General features: G+C 32.6%; 1 protein-coding gene across 1 annotated transcript in view; it reads left to right on the top strand.

Moving 5' to 3' along the window:
- The window catches only part of LOC145254560 (heat shock protein 75 kDa, mitochondrial-like), a 421952-nt gene that overhangs the window by 188949 nt on the left and 213009 nt on the right, over positions 1-19994 (top strand). Inside the window, exon 3 of the mRNA XM_080113123.1 lies at positions 2194-2276. Within this exon, the coding sequence (XP_079969249.1) occupies positions 2194-2276 (83 nt within the window). The remainder of the gene's footprint in view (positions 1-2193; positions 2277-19994) is intronic.

Here is a 19994-nt window from a genome sequence, read left to right as displayed (position 1 = left end):
GGTGTTGAACTCCAATTTAAATATGTTAAGGCCTTGGGAACTTTTGGGACTAAATGTGGGGGGGGGGGGCAAATGATGGACTTAGTCATTTCTTTTTTGCATGGTGCAGAACTCAAATTTACATATGTTAAGGCTTAAAACTGCACCGTTTGTTCATTTTCACCAGGATTTGACGTCCCCTGGGGACTTTTTTGGGGCTAAATGGGGGGGGGTGCTGAAATTAGTCATTTTTTTATGTCTGTGCACTCACGGGGGACAATGCATACTTCATTTGTTTCCTTCTTCAATTAGCTTAAAGTCCAACTTTTATTTCCTTTTTAAGAATCTAACAATTTTCCTGACTCCTCCTTTTTTTTTCTACTAATATAAATCATGTTTAATTCCTTTTATCAGTAAAACATTTTTTTTGCTTATCTTTTCTACCCAATGACATCAGCTTATCACATTTCGGACACCCTTTTCATTTTCTCCTCTCTTCCCTTATTACAAGCTCTCCCTCCTCATCACTCAGCCACAACTTTACCTAATCTATACCGGTTTATTATCTAAGTACTAGCTGGAGTATTTGTTCTATCAGGAGTTTCTCAAATTTTCTCTGGACTTTGCCTAATATATAGTACACATTAGTCTTTATTATAAAGCATATCATATTGTTTTATATATACTTATTATTGTGCTATCTAATTTGTGTGCTTGTGGCATGTATAGGAAGACATGTAAATCAAATGACTATGCTGAAGAATTCATCTTTTCTGTAAATGATGTTATAAAGATTTGCCTGATTTCTTCCAATTTTGTTTAGTGACATCATTCATTGTGTATGGAGACAACAAGATTAGAAATGTTCAGTGTTTTAGTAGAATATATATGTGTGTGTGTGTGTGTGTGTGTGTGTGTGTGTGCGTGCATGTCTATGGATAACTTACTTTTGTGCATGTAAAAATATTTAAATAAATATTTAGATAATAAATTAATATGTACAAATAATATGTCTCAAAATGTGGAGCGATTAGGATGTAAACAGAAGGCAGATAACTTCCTTCTTAAAAAACACTCAGGAGTGAAAAGAAAGAAGAAAAAATACCACAGAATCGCGTATAAAAAATAAATAAATCAACAATCTTGTGTGTGTGTGTGTGTGTATATATATATATATACACACACATGTATATACACACACACACGCACACACATATATATATATATATATATATATATATATATATCGTATGTTTATCCATTGCTCAGTTAAAAAAAAAATTGATATCTGTAACTCTTATTCTTTAAATAAAGCATTACAACATAGGAATGCATACAATTTCTGAACAGAATCAGAAAGTGTATGCAATTTTATATAAGACTGCCAAGTTCTATCAAAATTGCTTCCAAACTAGAGAAACAAAGAAATTACAGAATTTCTTGTGAATTAGTTGATGAATTCAAGTACTTTTCTTTCAGCATTTCCCATAATAATGTCAGTTGTGAACCCCAAATTTCAGAGCTTAAAATTCTAACTTTTCAACTACTGAGGATATTTGCATAATTCAAATAGTTTTGAACTTTGTTTACTGAGCTATTTATTGTTGTGATTAAATAACAATAACCTAGAAATTTAAAAAATCAACTTTGACCTAGTAATTCACTCCCATTCGTTTGTTCACACTTTTCTCAATAACCACTCTTTGGATTTTTTTAAAAATTTTGCACAAACATTAGTCATGGTAAAAGTAAATTTTTGCCATAATGGATTTTCCGGGGTAACCCTGATTTCCCCCTAGGAACCATTATAGGGGTAAAATTGCTCCAAAGTAGTTCCTTTGTTTGCACTTTTCTTAATAACCACTCCTTGAATTTTTTAAAATTTTGCACAAACATTAGTCATGGTAAAAGCAGGGGGACTCCGCATGCTCGTTTTTTTTTTGTTTGTTTTTGTTTTTTTATATTAAATAATCAAAAAATTGATATGTCATAAAACAGATGCACCAAATTTTGCATTGGATTGCGTTAGTGATAAAGATATTAAGTTTTTCAAAAATTAACCCTTCGTTTTTATTAAAACTGAAATAATTTTCCACTGTTATCAAATCTTTGATCAATACATTTGATTGCTTTTGTTTTGTTTTGTTTTGTTTTTTTGTTGTTTTCCTCTTTTTATTAAAAAAAAAAAAATATTCTCCCTCTTTCTCATTACAGGTCCAAGTGCTACTCACGAGTTCCAGGCAGAAACTAAAAAACTTCTTGACATTGTTGCCAAATCTCTTTATTCCCAGAAAGAGGTAAGCAGCATCTTTACCATTTATTTACGCAAAAATTACCTGTTTGTATTTGTAATGGTTATCACCCTCATCAGAGCCACACAGCATCTCTGATCATTGCAATTTGTTTTCGCTGATCATGACCCAAGTCATGAATAACACGAATAAAGAATTGTAGCTTGCCCATTGTTCATCATCATGAACAGCATGATCACACTGACACACTAGTTCTTATTGGATCACCAAAGTTAAGCAATATTGAGCCTGGTTAGTACCAAGTAGGTTACTATTTGGGAATAACAAGTGCTGTATCTAGGAGGGCTTTGACATTTCCTTGTAAAAACTACAAAATACCTAACATTATTATCTCTCCTGATGAGGATATATAAGCAACTGCAGATAGTTTGTGACGGTGATATTTGCACGAAACTCACTTTGGAGAAAGCCAGTTCAATCCACAGTGAGTGCTGCTTCCTAATATTATTATGGATTTTCCAGAAATCACTCAGCTGCAAATCCTAATTTCTATGATGCGATGCCATTTCTAGTCATCCGAGTATACCTACTCTTGTAACAGAGCCGTTGACGCTGTGTTAGCAGCAGCAGCAGCCATATGCAAATGACCAAGCCAGCTGCACGATGTGACATCAGATAAAAAGGATACACATGTTCAGAGAAGGAAGTATTCAAGATGTAAAGGACAAAAATAGATATGTTTCATGGCCCAGGAGCAACAGAGAAAGGCATATCCTAAACATGGCCAAAGACAGAGTACCACGTGTTTGATATGGCAGTCTTGTTTAACACATTAGAGTACAAGAAAACTTTTGAACAAGAGATAAAGCGTTATTCTGGAAGTACCTGTAAATAAATGTCTTGTTTCAATTGAAAAAAAAAATTGAGTCGTGTTCTTTCTTTGTTTTTGTTTTCTTGCGACTATCTTCATACAACGTGTTGGTCCCAAGTGTTGACATGTAGCAACTACATACACTCTTAGCTGTACCTGTTATATTCTTACAGTGGTTTTTTGATTCTACAAATTTTTGCCTCTTTTTAGCTGACTTATGACACTTTAAGTGATGAAATGCTTATGCAGGTCAGAGTGATGTGATTTTAGGAAATCAGATATCCAAACCTTCAGATGGCACAGATCAACCTCCATCACGAAACTCGCATAACGTTTTGGACAAGACTGTCTTACAAATGAGACAGAATCAGAAAACAAATCTGCTAAAACTCCTGATAGAACAAATACTTCAGCTAGTACTTAGATAATAAAGCGGTATAGATTAGGCAAACTTGTGGCTGAGTGATGAGGAGAGAGAGCTTAAAGAGAAAAAATGAAATGCGATTAGCTGGTGCTATTGAGTAGAAACGATAAGGATAGTCCAAAAGAGTTACGAAACAAGCACTAAAATCTCACATTGTGAAAATACTGGAAGAATAGGCCAACTAACAGTGTGCCAAGTATTTTCCTGATGAATTCACCCAGGAGTATAAAGACAAGGAAGGCTTACAAGTTAAAAAGAAGATCACTCCGCTATGACTAAGGAAGGATTATAATGGCTGTCCAAGATCAAAGTTTGATAATTAATGCTTTTAAAAAGATGAGTGGTCTAAGTACTGACAGCAAGTGCAACAATGAAGTAAAAAGTGTGAGCCACCTGACATCCAGCTGTAAGGTTCTGCTGTGGGACAACTACTATACCGTGAGACACAATAGAGTATGTAAATATCTCCACTGGACCATCTGTAAAAAGTTGAATATCGAATGTAGCAGCAAGACCTGAGAACATGTTTACCAGAAAGAATAGTCGGTCATAAATAAGGCATCCACCATTTATCATGACTATGCAATTTCTACAGCTACATAGGAAAGAGCTATTAGACCTGACTTAGTGAGATGGGACAAGAAGGGAAAGGAGCAACTTTAGTAGAAGTTAGTGTCTCTAATGGTACTCGCTTATACAGAGCTGAGAGGGAAAAGGTAATGAAATACTATGTATGACATAAGAACAAACTGTAATCTTAAAATCTCCATCATTCCAGTAATTATAAGAGCAACCAGACTCATGAAAAGTAATTTCAAAAGCTACCTGGCAAATATACCCAAGTGTAAGAGAGATACAACAATTACACTTAAAGGGATAGTTAGAATCTTAATCTAGGTTGGTATATATGAGACACACAAGGTGAATATCTGACATCCAGTAAGATGCTCTATCCCCAGCTAGAACAAAATAAAAAAAGAAATTGAAAAGAAAATGTTGGAGTGAACCATTGAGAAGAATGAAGTTTACTATTAAATTTCTGTGTAAGGACAAATACTTCTATGCCTGCTTAGACCCATTGAGTTAACTCCCTTGCATTGTTTAGAATGGAAATAAAAAATTTATTCCAATGTACATTTCAGATCTTTAAGAGATTTCCAATCAGCACGTTGGTAATATATGATGTTATTTTTAGTAATGATACTTATATTTTGGGGTTAGTGGTTTGAGATAATTATGAACCATTATTATGAGAGGATCATGGACATTTGTCATATGAGCCTCAAGCAGTGTTGTCAAGAAGTGAAGCTCACTGGGTTTCACAATTTAAGAAAGAAAGTTAGTTTGTGCAAGGGAATGAGCAATTGAGAAACTATGTATACTGGGTTTGTGGAGCTTGAGAAATTGAGCTAATCCCTGTTGTGGACATTAAAATCTCCAAATAGATGGATTTAGACACTTTGATCCGAGGAAAGTACTGTGGCAATACTGTCAATTAGATCACAGTCTTGATGCAAGTGGTGAACTGTAGAGGAAATATTGGTAACTGTGTTGTAATGTTAAATACAAACATACTTAAGCTTGATCTTCTGATTCTAGACTGTTTTCTAGTTAAGGGTATGCTGTTGCAGACATAGATTTTGAATCCATACTTATGTTGATTAGAAAAAAAAAAACTGAATATGAAAAAATAGCCAACAAAATGAAAAAAGAAAGAGAAAAAAAAAAAACTGATAGAACAGAGTATATGTATATATACCATATATTTCGGCATATAAGACAGCCCTTAAAGTTAAAAAAAAAAAATCATCTTTAAAATACAATACTCCATAAGATACCGGATGATGGAATCTCTAGACTAGGCTAAACAAACATGGTTTCATGATTTAGCAGTCATCTTATACAACCGATATATGATAAATTTATTATACTTTGCTCCAATTTGTACCTCGTCTTATCTGACAAAATATACGGTAATTACCACTGTTTAGTATTATAAATAGAGGTATTGTTAAGGAGAGCTGGAGAAGTGTATAATTGTGGTCATTATAGTAATCTATAATTAAAATTAGAAAATGACTGGGCTGATTTTTATGAAATTTCAAATAAATGGTACTTTATGTGACTGGCAGTGTTTTTAGATAGGTTTTGTATCGGAATGTCTTTGATAAGTATCGATAATCGAAATAATACGATGAAAGAAGGAACAGGCGATTTTGATCAAAGTTAACACCTTACACAGCCTAACATCACAAATGCATTTGAGAAGTTTTATTATCACACAAGCCAAAAGGCCTGACATATAAAATCAACAGTAGGTTCTTTGATATAACAGGGACGCATTCAAAATGAGTATTCTATTTAAAGCGCACTTGTACCATGCTACTTGACTTTTGCGTTTTAAACTTTAATTCAAGCCACTACAATGTATTGTGGATTAAGTCACTGCGAAGGAGGCCTCTGAAGCTTCCTCCCAGTGCACTGCGATTGATCCCCAACTAGAGCAGGCAACGAATCAATTTGGTTGAAAAATGGGCAATTTTACCGATTTCAATGACAATGAAAACATTGGAGTGTAAAACATTCATTGATCATCATTCAATCTTGGGTAACTTCAGGTCTCCCTGCTAGTTTTGAATAAATGCTTGTATATAAAAACGAATCCAAAGGATGCCAGTGAAGAATCTAAAATCAGCAAACTAAGTTCAATTTCTGTCAGATCTACTGTGTTCATTTAAATGCTAATGCCATTAGGAAAAGTATGAACTAACAAATCTTCACGCCTGCTTTGATTTTTTTTTTTTTTTCTTCCCCAATGAATCATTTTTAATAGGCAATGTGTTTCCGCAATAAATAACTCGAAAGATGCCATAAGACCACCATTAACTCTTTATTAATGTTAGACTTAAAAAAAAAACATTTTTTTTTTTTTCATCCATGTAGCTACTAATATACAGAGTGCGTAACATATTTGAGGACAGTTTATATATATATATATATATATATACTAGCATTTCAGCCCAGCGTTGCCCGGGTGTTTGGGAGGTGTATGTTGAGAGAAAAAAAAAAAAAGCTGTCAATTTTTTAAAATTTGACCCCTATTATGACCTCTTAACATTTATTGTTTGGGGCTCAAATCAAGTTATTAAGTTAGATCCATGTCTAAGGAACCTATATTTAAAATTTCAAGTGTTTAGACCAAAAATTGTCGGAGGAGTTTAGTAGAGTTCTCAAAGGTCAAATCGTTGAACTTTGACCCCTAAACAGCAAAATTTCTCGCCGAAAACGGATGACAAAGATTTTCTCAGATCTCAGAACCCTGTATATCAAATTTCGAGTCTGTAGACTAAAAATTGACAGTTATTGCATGGGGAAATGTACACACACAGATACACACACTTTTATAGATATATAGATAGATATATATGTCTCCACAAAGATGACTCTTAGAAATAGATTCTTTTTACTGAAAAACATTTTTAAGGATAAGGCTAAATATATTACTGTGTAGTTTTATTCATTAAAGTCTCCTTCCATTTCAATAACTACTTTTATGAGTTATGAATCGCCTTCATACTAGGCTCAGGTGTTCTTCATTCATATTGGACATTACTCTAGCAGGGAGATCCGACGTTGCCCAGGATCGACTGATGATCAACGAATATTTTACACTCCCATATTTTTATTTTCCTTGAAATTGATGAAATCGCCCATTTTTCAATCAAATCAATTGATTGCCTGCTTAAGCTGGGGACCCGTCATGGTGCACCAGGAGGAAGCTTCTCCGTAGAGACTTAGTCCACAATACATTGTAATCTACATTGTAGTGTAGAGAACCTACTATTGATTTTATAACATTTCATCTATAATGGCTTGAATTAAAGTTTAAAATGCAAAAGTCAATTATAATGCCCTAAACAGAAGCATTCATTTTGAATGCGCCCCTGTTATATCAAAGAAACTACTGTTGATTTTATATGTCGGGCCTTTCAGCTTGTGTGATAATAAAACTTCTTGAATGCACTTGTGAATGCTTTTTAAGGTGTTAACTTAGGTCAAAATCGTCTGTTCTTCTTTTCATCATATTATTTTGATTATCGATACTTATCCAAGACCTTCCAATACAAAACCTATCTAAGAACACTGCCAGGTGCATAAAGTATTATCGTGTGAAATTTAATAGAAATCAGCCCAGCCGTTTTTGATTTCATAGGGAACGAACTCACACACAGTGTCTTTTTACATAAATTAATTAAATAAATAAACTAAACTAAATATAAAACTAAAATAAGCTAAATATTTAGTGCTATGAGAGTTTTATTTATTTTTAAGGTATTTATTAACTCTTATATAGTGGGGTTGCTATAATGGATGTACATAAGTATGTGTATCTTACTGGATTGTCTCTAGTATGTTGAATGTATACTTGTGTGTGTGTGTGTGTATATATATATATATATATATATATATATATATATATATATACACACACACACACACACACACACACACACACACTTCAGAATAATGTAAGGCAATATATCTACTGGTATGGAAATCCAGTGATTATTGGTCTTAAAAAATATTATTGGCTGTAATATTTTATAAAGACAATCTCAGCTAAATAAAAATTGCTCAATATACCAGATAGAGCAAATAGATCATAATTTAGTAGTTTAAATTTAAAATTTAGAATTTTTATTATATGCAAGACAAAGAATACATTTCAATGAGTATATCTCCTTAATCTATAGGTTTTCGATGTCTACCCTACATCCTTTTCATTTTGAACCAATATATATACAATTTCCCTCACTCTATGATTTAAAAACTTTTAATTATGATTTTCTATGTTTATTGTATTTAGCAAATTAGGTATAAACCATTATAATATTTGCTAATATTTTCTCCTCTGAGGAGATGGGTAAACATCGAAAACCTATAGGTTAAGGAGATATACTTATTGAAATTTATTCCTTTTTCTTGCATATAATAAAAATTCTAGATTTGGAATTTAATCATTTCACATCATAAAATTTAAATTACTAAATTATGATCTATTTGCTCTATTTGGTATATTGAGCAATTTTTATTTAGCTGAGATTGTCTTTATAAAATATTACAGCCAATAATATTTTTTAAGACCAATAATCACTGGATTTCCATACCAGTAGATATATTGCCTTACATTATTCTGAAGTGTGTGTGTGTGTATATATATATATATATATATATATATATATATACACACACACAAGTATACATTCAACATACTAGAGACAAGTATACATTCAACATACTTAAATTACTAAATTATGATATATATGCACACACACATGTTCGTGATCTAGTTTCTCTATTTTTCCTCAAGTTGATATGTATGTAACATGTGTCTGACAGGACACTAACAGCTTACAACGGTCTCTACACCAAAATGGGACGGATAACATCTTTCTGGGGGTTTTACATATGGCCAATAGGGAAAATATACCTTGTCTATCTTTGGGTTTAGTTTGACGGATCTGCTAGAAGCTTGAATGAAGGTTCATCCCAAGGAAATGACCAGAAGTTTCACGTATTTTCAGCAACTTTTATTTCCAGAATGTTTCCTCCTTTGGAAGTTGCACACTTGCCCTAGGTTCTACATCCTGACTATATTGTATGCCGGACAGTTCGCCTCTCGTATAGAGGCCATAGCTCCCGGTCGCTAGCTGACATCCTTCACCTGTTCATTTGAACTGTATCTTTTAAACTGATTCTCTCAAACTGTCTAACTCTACATGTATATAAAAAAATTCTTCCTTTCATATGACGTCATTGCTTCAACGTATCACTACAATACCATCACCTGATGTCTGTTGCCTATTTCATTTGTTATCATTTTTGTCAGCTAAAATTCGTAACTGTTTGTTTCACTAAAAATTCCATTTTCAAGTTATTATTTATCCAAACTAAAGTTCTAAACTAGTTTCTAAAATTCCATTTCTACTTAACATTTCTGGTACATTTTTTAGCTGACAAAACATCTAGACTATGAAACACAATCATAATAATCATCTACTTTACTTTCCAGTGTTTTCCTGGAACCAACAATATAACAATCTATATATTAATATGATAGTGTGGGTGTCATTTTCTATGTCACACTTACATCCGGGTCATTTAATTGTTATGTACTTCCATTTCTTATAATAAATAATTTTACCAAGGATTCTTCGTAAGTTTTGGTTTCGAGTATAGCTGATGGCACTCAAATCATTTAATTTTTTTATAAATAATTTTACTAAGAATTCTTAATAAGTTTTGGTTTCGATTTCGATTATAGCTGAAGGAATTAAAGTTATATATTATATAGTTTTAAAGATTAAAAAACTTCCAAGACATATATATTCATAAGTTTGTGTTTCGGTATATTTTTTTTTATTTTGGAAATCACAACTTTATAATATATAAAAATCGATAGAACATTAACTCTATAATAATATATACGAAATCTGCAAGAATTAAAATATCATATTTAAGCATACTTTATGACTGGGTTATGCCGGACGTCCCTGCTAGCTTAGATAAATACTTTTGCAGTTTTAACAAAAGAGCTACAATAATATCAGAGCATCATTTATGCTGAACATCTACAGAATGCCAACATCAATACATATGAGTATCCTGTAGAATTTTCACAGGTCCTGCTAGTTCTTATTAAGCTATTTTCAATAAAATGATCTTTGCTCATCACATAAGAATAAGACTTGTATCTGATGTCTTTGTGGACAAAATTTCAGATTGCTTCTTCTGATGCTCTTTTGCAGTTGATTATATGAATCTCTTATGTATTTGCTAAATGAATCCGTATGTCTAGAATGTCTTTTACATTTTGATAATGGTGCTGTATCTCCATCTTATGCTTTTAACTATTGTCGAACTTTGTAAAGGAAAACTAAAGCAACGTTTAAAAAAATGGTTGTATTTTTAAATTCTCATATCCAGTCCTGATAGTCACAATAATAACATGTCTTTTCATTTTTTTGTGTAATTATAGGGTTGCCATTGATAATTGAGAAAATGATGCTTGGTAAATATGGCACAAGTGAATAAATATATTTTTTTTAAATGGCACAAAGTAAGAACAATTCTGTAACAGAAAATTAGGATCATTCAAGAGGAGTGGGTTAGGAGGCAGGCTAAGTTTCCGCTCCTTTAATTCTAAATATGTGTTAAACCCCCGCCTCAAATATTTTAAAATAAGCATTTACTTTTTGGAGCAAAGATTTTCTTTCATCTAGTTTTAAATAGGAGCTAAGTCCCTTCTCCCTATTTAAAAAAAATCTTTTTTTTAATTAAGTTGGAGCAAGTAAAATCAATTTTTCTAAGTATTTATTTTATTTATTTATTTATTTATTTATTTATTACAGCAGTGAGGAGGCCTCTTTAAGTAGAGGCTAGGCCCCTTCATATTCTAAAATATTTACTTGCTAGATATTGGTAAAAGTGCAGAACAGTTAAGTCGAGAAATTAAAAAAAAAAAAACAACAGCTAAAAAAAAACAAAAACAAGTGACTTATACTAACTATGATAGAATTTTATTATCTATAAACCTGTATAATTTTTTAACATGCTGAAGTTATCTTTAAACTTTTATTTCAAAATATTATTTCATTCAAAGCCGTCTTTATACCCAGATGAAAAAAAAAAAAGAATGGCTGCTTGCCACTTAACTGGGTGCAGGGTTAATTCCTGAAAAGTTGTAACATAAAATGATTTATCCCACCACTAATCCTAAGTGCGAATAGAAAGCTTTCTTAAAAAAAAGAAACTTAAGAGTTAATTATAATCATAGTGTTTTACAATTTTTCCAGAATGAAATCCCAACAGTTAAGCAACAAGCAACATAAAGACAGTTTTTTTTAAATTTGAAATAAAAACAATTAATAACAGTTTCAATATATTAAAAGTATACAGGTTTGTAGATAATTGAATTCTGCTGTGTTTTGTAGAAGGTATTTGTTTTTTGTTTAAATTTTCTCAACTGTTAATTTCACTTTTACTATTTACTCTGTTGGTCAGATTCATTTGCTTCTCTATTAGGACAGTTAAACACAAGGCTGATTTTAAATGTGAAGAAAATCAAGCTTCCAAAACAGTGCCACTCTGAATTGGAACAAAAATAAAAAATGCTTCAGTCTAGGAGGACTTCTTCACTGATCAAAGACAGGAAAGTAAAAAGTATAGCATCAGAACAGATACTATACTTTGTTCCAAGCCAAATAACCAACATTCATGTTTTTATCTGCTTTTACTAAATTTTCAACATTTATCATTACATTTAATTATCAATGTGGATCTTGGCACCTTTTCTAACATGAAGCAAGTGTCAACACCTTAATGAAGTTAAAGTTTATGCTGCTAAATGAGTTTTACTTAACTAAAACGTGGGTATTTAATCTAAAACTTTTGTCATTTATATTTTAAGAAAACTTACAAAAAACATTAAGAAAGTTTTTCACATAAAAAAAGACAACATTAATATTTATTTGCCTACCCCACGAGGGCAATTAGGCAGTTCGTGGGCTAAAGGAAAATCCAGCTCTCCAAAAAGGGGGTATTTTCAATTGGAATGAAACTAGAAATTGTCTCAGTCTGGAAAAACTTCTCGTTCACTAACCAAAGACAGAGAAGGTAAGTTATAGTATTAGAATTACAATTTAATGTTAATTATATTTGGGAACCTCCAAAAAAGTAAAAAAAGAAAAATAATTAAATAACTGAAGAAAAAAAAATATTTTAAAATCAGTCATTTTTTTTCATCATAAAATAGTTTTTTTGTTTTTTTTTTATTATTTGTAAAATCTTCAAAACCAATAAAAAAAAAATCCTTGATTGTGATTTGTAGCAAGCATTAAAAGTTCTGCCCAAGTTAATGCTAAATAATCCCTTCTAATTGCAAGCCATTGTAACGTTAACAATTTAACTGTTAACATTTTTTTTTTCTATTGGGAAATAAATTCTGTACAATTTAACTTTTTAAGGTGATTTTGTACGAGTTTACAACTTTGCCAATTAGACCTGGGGTTAGAGATTAAAAAATTAGTTAAGTGCTTTAAAAAGATAGAATCACCCAGAAATGGAGGATTATTTTACATTAAATCTATATGCAAAACTAATCCCCCCCTCCCTTTAAATTCTAAAATAATTAGGATTTTTTCAAGGTGACGGCATGTAATCAACTTAAAATTAGAATATCATTTTTTAAAGGGGGGAGGGTAGCTGAGGACCCTGATCTACATATATATATAGATGTTTTTTGTTTTGTTTTGTTTGGTTTTTAAATTTAACAAATTGCGTAATGTTTTCTCTTTATGTATTATATTCAAAATTTTGATCAACTCTTTGTGAGATTTTTATCTAGGTTTTTCACTTATCATTTTTGTCCTATTTGTCCATTTTTTGCCATTTTTCGTAAATTCATAGAAAATATAAAGTAAAACTATTTCTACTGTAATAAAAATAACATTTCCTCAACAATATGCTTACACAACTTGTACATATAACAAAATCATTATTATATAAATACTATATTGCATAATAATATTGCATATTGTTATAGTCTGCATTAGTCCATTAATGATGTCTGCTACATCTCTGGATGAGGAAGTGAGAGGGAAAAGAGTAAAAAGTAGGAAAAGGTGATGAAGAAATCACTAAAATTATATACACACTAGCAGTTCAGCCCAGCTTTGCTCGGGCCCCATATACTGTTCATCATAACTTTTTGTGCATATATATATATATATATATATATATATATATATATATATATATATATATTAAAAAGTTTGACTCATGTCCAGGTAACTTACATCTAAAATTTCAAGTGTTTAGACCCAAAATTGACAGGAGTTTGGAAGAGTCTGCAAAGGTCAACTTTTTCAACTTTAATCTCTTGGCAACCAAATTTTTGCCCAAAAACTAATCAAAAAGATTGTTGCATGTCTGAATACCATTTATGTAAAATTTCAAATGTTTAGACCCAAAATTGACTGAATAGTTTGCTAGAGACCGCAAAGGTTAAACTTTTTTAACTTTGACCCCTTGGCAGCAAAATTTTCGGCCAAAAACCGATTTAAAAGCTTGCCCTATGTGTGAATACACTTTATGTAAAATTTCAAATCTTTAGACCAAAAATTGGCTAAGTAATTTGGTAGAGATCACAGAGGTCAAAGTTTTTTAAAACTTTGACCCTAATTATGACCTTAACAAATCAAATTAAAAAGCTTGATCCATGTCCAAGTAACCTACATTTAAAATTTCAAGTGTTTAGACCCAAAATTGGCGGAGGAGTTTGGTAGAGTTCTCAAAGGTGAAATCGTTGAACTTTGACCCCTTGACAGCTAAACTTCTGGCTGAAAACTGATTCCCAAATCTCAAAACCCCATATGTCAAATCTTGATTCTGTAGACTGAAAATTGACAGAGTAGTTTGGTAGGAAAATGTATGCACACACACACACACACACTTTCACTTTTATAGATATATAGATTTTCACTGAAAAACCCAGGCTCATATCATAAACGATTTAAGCACAAAAAATATTTCTCATTAGTTTTGTTTTTAAATACAACAATGTTTTAAATTCTGTTAAAGCTATTGATTTTTTTTTTAATTTATTATTGATATTGAACAGATTAGCAGTAAAATTTCTATTGAATTCTTTCATAACAAATAAAAATACATATACATATATATATATATATATATATATATATATATATATATATATATATATATATATATATATATATAGTTAATTATAAAATTACATTAACTTTTGAAAATTCCTGCTGTTTCCATTGACAATTTTATGTTACAATAAAGCTTTTTTGTTATTACTAGCAGGCTATCTGGCGTTGCCCGGCCATAAAATGTTTAATAATTTATGCAGATTTCGTATTTATTATTATAGAGCCAATTCTCTATTGATTATGTTGTATAGTAGTAATTTGAAAAGTAATATATATATATATATAGAGAGAGAGAGAAAGTGAGATAAAAAAAAAAGAAAGAAGGAACAAATCAAGTTCATCAACGTTTCGTCTTTATTGTGAGACTTCCTCTGGATAAATGAAATTAAGTAAACAAAACATCAGTACAAATATTTGAAAATATTTTTTTTTATGTAAATATTTGTACTGGTGTTTTGTTTTCTTAATTTTATTCATCCTGATGAAACGTTGATGAACACATAGCTTGGTTTGTTCCCTTTTTTATCTCTCTATTTCGTCGGAATACTATTTCCATTATTTTCATCACACACACACACACACACACACACACACACGTGTGTGTGTGATTTGGGTGCCATCAGCTAGAATCGAAACCAAAACATATAGCTCTCCAGAGTTATTTGTTATCATCTGAGTTGCATATCAAAACTTGTTTTTAGTGAGGGTGGACGGGCAATCGATGTCATATCTATTCTTTTGAGACCATCCTCTGGCATTACCTCTTTCTTAAGAGGAAGATTCCATGTGCAAAGTTGTTTTTTCCCCCTTAAATTGTTCGTCTACAGAACACAGTACCATGCAGCTGCTTCCCAACTAATTATAACATGATCGTTTTCAAGTTAATGTAAATAAATTCTTGTTGAACCTTCCCCTTATATAATTAAACTCTACCCAAGTTCCACCATTACTGATCACCACGGTGTTGTCTCACCATCTACCTAACACTCATTAACCCTTATCCTAGAATGGCCTCTGGGTCTTCATAAGCGTCAATCTCCAAGTATAAAGAACAAATTTAAAAAAAAAAAGATAGCGTAGTATTACCTCCGGGGGAGGAGAGGGGGCAGTAGTATATGTTCATTGATTATGATACCATCCCATTCTCTCTGGCTCACAAAAATGTCACCAGAGGGCATATATATGTACTAGTTTATATAATCTATCGAAAATAATTATCTATATGTTTGATTACATAATCAACCCCACCCTAACACTATATTATGGATCAACTCCGTTGCTACTGATAGCACTACCAGTTCATAAATCTGACAAATACTTTTATGCTCTTCACCCACTAAAGAGTTCCTAGCATTATTTAACATTCTTCTGTTGAAACTGTCTTCCTTTCCCCACACCCTAGGAATCCAAAGCCTTGATTCTATAGAAAGTCTCTTATTTAACTATCTCTTATCTGCATCTACCATTTATTATCCATTTTTATCGCTTTCACGGCTACCGTGTCCACCGGTATCAAAACCAAACAATCTCGCCCCCACAGCCGCATCAAGCCACCAGAATCCCTATCCTAACACACCACTTGTGGTGGGCACGGAGGGGAATGTGCATGCATCACTTGTAGGGTGGTGACCAATGTGGTCATTATGTTGGACCTTAATAGGCCCAGCTCTGCCTGATTCGACTCTTTTGGGCTATCATCAAAGAGAGGTGCCAGCCGACTGGTCAGTCTCTGCTTGCAGTGTGAGCATACTCCGTGCCTGATGGGTATGGAGGGCATTTCCCAAGCGGCCATTTGCTGAACTCATTCCTGGCTAGAACCTTATCAAGGCAAGCTCTAATTATCGTTTCAACTGTCAGATGTGAAGAAAGAAATCGTTCGAGTGAAACTCTTAACTTGCACTTTGATGTAAGCTAACTGAGCTATCCATGGGCATCAGCACCAGCCACTCATCCCGGTCAGTCAGTGGGCGGGTGCGCGCGCGTGTGTGTGTGTGTATGCGTGCACGACCATTTCGGATACTACACTTTCAAGTCTATGAAAACATACTTGATATATTCGCATATTTAACAATATCCCGCACATAGCCATTTAGAGACTGGCATTCTCTCTTCCGTGTGTGTTTGCGTGTGTGTATAGTTTGTCATGGAATATAAAAATACAAAAGCATTGTTATTCAAAAGTTTATTTTGTACTAGCAAAGATACCCATTCTTTTCAGGCACTCTTGCAGTAAGTGGATGATGTAAAAGCAACTATTTCTTAAGGTGTTTAAAAAATTTTAACTGCCTCCTGAAGGAGTATTATTTTTATGTGTAATTATAAAATAATTATAGTAGGAGTATTATTTTTATGTGTAATAATACTCCTTCAGGAGTATTATTACACATAAAAATTGAAACAATTACAAAGAATCACAATCGTTAACATTTAATTGTTTGAGGGGATGGGGGTGATCTGATTCAGATTCACAAAGAAGTTGGCTGGCGCCATGGTGATGTACCCAAACTTGGTGTGCACCATTCTTAGGTGGGTGAGTTTATGAAGTGCCACACATGACCTTAACCTTTGATCTTGACCTTGAAAAATGCTGTGCAGCATTCCTAGGTCAGAGATTATCATCATCCTAGGTTTGGTCATGATTGGTCCAGTAGTGTGGACTGTAGGAGAGTTGTACACACATACATACACACACGCACAAACGCTACTAATTTATATACATAGATTTCGTGCATATTTTCTGCGTTTGAGGAACCTTTATCTCTTTCTTCATATATGTATATATATATACAGGGTGCAGCATAAATAGTTTAATTTTATTTTTTCATTAACTAACTTAATGCATTATATTAATTTCTCAATCTTCTGCCATACATTTTTGTTCAGTAAAATTTAAATCTATTCATATAAAAGTGAACGTGTCTGTCTGACTACAATTCCCTACACAATAACTCTGTCAATTTTTAGTCTACAGACTCGAAAATTGATATACAGGGTTCTGAGATTTGGGAAAATCTATGTGATCGGTTTTCGGCCAGAAATTTGGCTGTTAAGGAGTCAAAGTTCAACAATTTGACCGTTTAGAACTCTACCAAACTCCTCCAATTTTGGGTCTAAGCACTTGAAATTTTAGATATAGGTTCCTTGTACATGGATCTAACTTAATAACTTGATTTGAGCACAAAACAATAACCGTTAAGGGGTCATAATAGGGGTCAAAGTTAAAAAAAATTTACCTTTTTTTTTGTTGTTGTTGTTTTTTTTTTTGCTCCAAACACTCGGGCAACACCGGGCACCCATGCTAGTATATATATAAAAGTGAACGTGTCTGTCTGTGTGTGTCTGTGTACATTTCCCTATGTAATAACTTTGTCAATTTTCAGTCTACAGATTCGAAATTTGATATACAGGGTACTGAGATTTGGGAAAATCTTTGTAATCCGTTTTCAGCCAGAAATTTGGTTGTTAAGGGGTCAAAGTTCAACGATTTGACCTTTGAGAACTTTACCAAACTCCTCCACCAATTTTGGGTTTAAACACTTGAAATTTTAGATATAGGTTCCTTGTACATGGATCTAACTTAATAACTTGATTTGAGCACAAAACAATAAACGTTAAGGGGTCATAATAGGGGTCAAAGTTAAAAAAAAATTTACCTTTTTTTTGTTGTTGTTGTTTTTTTTTTTTGCTCCAAACACTCGGGCAACACCGGGCACCCATGCTAGTATATATATAAAAGTGAACGTGTCTGTCTGTGTGTGTCTGTGTACATTTCCCTATGTAATAACTTTGTCAATTTTCAGTCTACAGATTCGAAATTTGATATACAGGGTACTGAGATTTGGGAAAATCTTTGTAATCCGTTTTCAGCCAGAAATTTGGTTGTTAAGGGGTCAAAGTTCAACGATTTGACCTTTGAGAACTTTACCAAACTCCTCCACCAATTTTGGGTTTAAACACTTGAAATTTTAAATATAGGTTCCTTGGACATGGATCTAACTTAATAACTTGATTTGAGACCAAAACAATAAATGTTAAAGGGTCATAATAGGGATCAAAGTTAAAAAAAAAAAAAAATTGACCTCTGAGGTCTCTACCAAATTACTCAGACAATTTCTGATCTAAACATTTGAAATTTTACATAAAGGGTATTCAGATATAGGGCAAGCTTTTTAATCGGTTTGGGTGGAAAATTTGAGCTATAAATATATAAATTTATGTATGTATGTTTGCACGTTTGCCTAAAACTTTTCGACAAAGGCGACGGATTTTCACAATCAGTATCGTTTTTAAGCTCGACCTTTCAGACGACGAATATCAAAAATTGGCTAAAAACATTAATTTCTTCACCTTCAACTGAGCACTTTTCTACAGGGAGGGGTCGATTTTTTCGCCGATATTTTCGAAAGTCATCCCTTCTTTTCGATTGTCTAGCCTTAATTTAAACCTATGTCACTTCCGGTTTGGCGGTGGTTGTAACAGCAAAGACGTCACATTTTTTTCACATTCTTTTCCTCCTATGCAGTAAGGGTTCGAGCCTGCCTTCCTACTACCACTTCCAAGCACCTGGGCAATGCCGGGCACTTATGCTAGTAAATAAATAAACAGCATTAACCATCCTGCACCATATATAATTAGGCATTAGACAAAATAGATAAAAAGGTGGTTTATAATTCTACATATTGTTGAATTATGTCGCTATTACAAATACTTTTATTTTTTATTCCAAACAAAACACATTGCCACTGGAGAGTAAGGAGCTACTGTGATATGGGTCAGATTTATAAGTGCAGTCTTGATGGAGAGTTTGGTAGCAAGATGTTTGTTATCATCACATTTAAATTTCTGCATGTTGGTATGGTCAGAAAACAGGGAACTGGAAAGGAATTACAAAGGAAATTTTGTTGACCTTTGACAGTAAACTTTTTGTTTACTAGCCAAACCCACATGATTTTTAGAATATGACATCTTAGTTCTGTGACGAGTATGTACATCATAAAGATTTTTCTGTGTTTTTTTTTTTTTTGATAAGTGTAATTCTAAATATACAAGAAATTCTAATTTCTTCAGATATTTTTTTAAACAGCCTTCGTTTAAAAAAAAAAGTTCTATTAAACTTTTATTGTTTAAATAATTTAACTTTGTTCGTTTTATATATAAAAAAAATGTTGAAAAGATATTTTTCATTCAAAGATTGTTGGTGAAAGAAATACAATCGCCAAAAGATAAGCGTTTCATTATTTCTAGTTGCCACTTTAAAAAAATCAATCGTAAATGCGACTGTTTCACTCGCAATGTAGAATCCTATGTGTGTGTGTGTGTATATATATATTATGTTTTATCGTTATTTCCATGGCAAGTGCTCGTCTGAACTCCAATCTCTGGTCCCCCCCCCTCGCCAATCTTTTACAAAAAACACCTGTCTAGCTGAATCCACTGTCAAAAACTGTCTCCACTCTTTATCTATGCCTAAATCAAAACGTAGATTCCATGAACAAAGCTTCTTTCTTAGAACTGCACGCCTGTGGAACTCTGTTCTGTCTGCCTGCTTCCCTCCTAACTACAACTTGGATGTGTTCAAGTTCAACGTTAACAAATTCCTGATGAACCGCCCCCTTAAGTAGACACTCTAAATATCCACACTAACGTACTGTACTTACAATAACCCTTATCCCTGAGTGGCTTCCGGTCCTTGATAAGTGGTGACCACCTTGTAAAAAAACAAAAAACTA

This window comes from Euprymna scolopes, chromosome 3 (assembly GCF_053919585.1).
Source record: "Euprymna scolopes isolate OS-2025 chromosome 3, ASM5391958v1, whole genome shotgun sequence".
NCBI classification, from domain to species: Eukaryota; Metazoa; Mollusca; class Cephalopoda; order Sepiida; family Sepiolidae; genus Euprymna; species Euprymna scolopes.
This window is presented reverse-complemented; position numbering and strand designations above follow the sequence as displayed.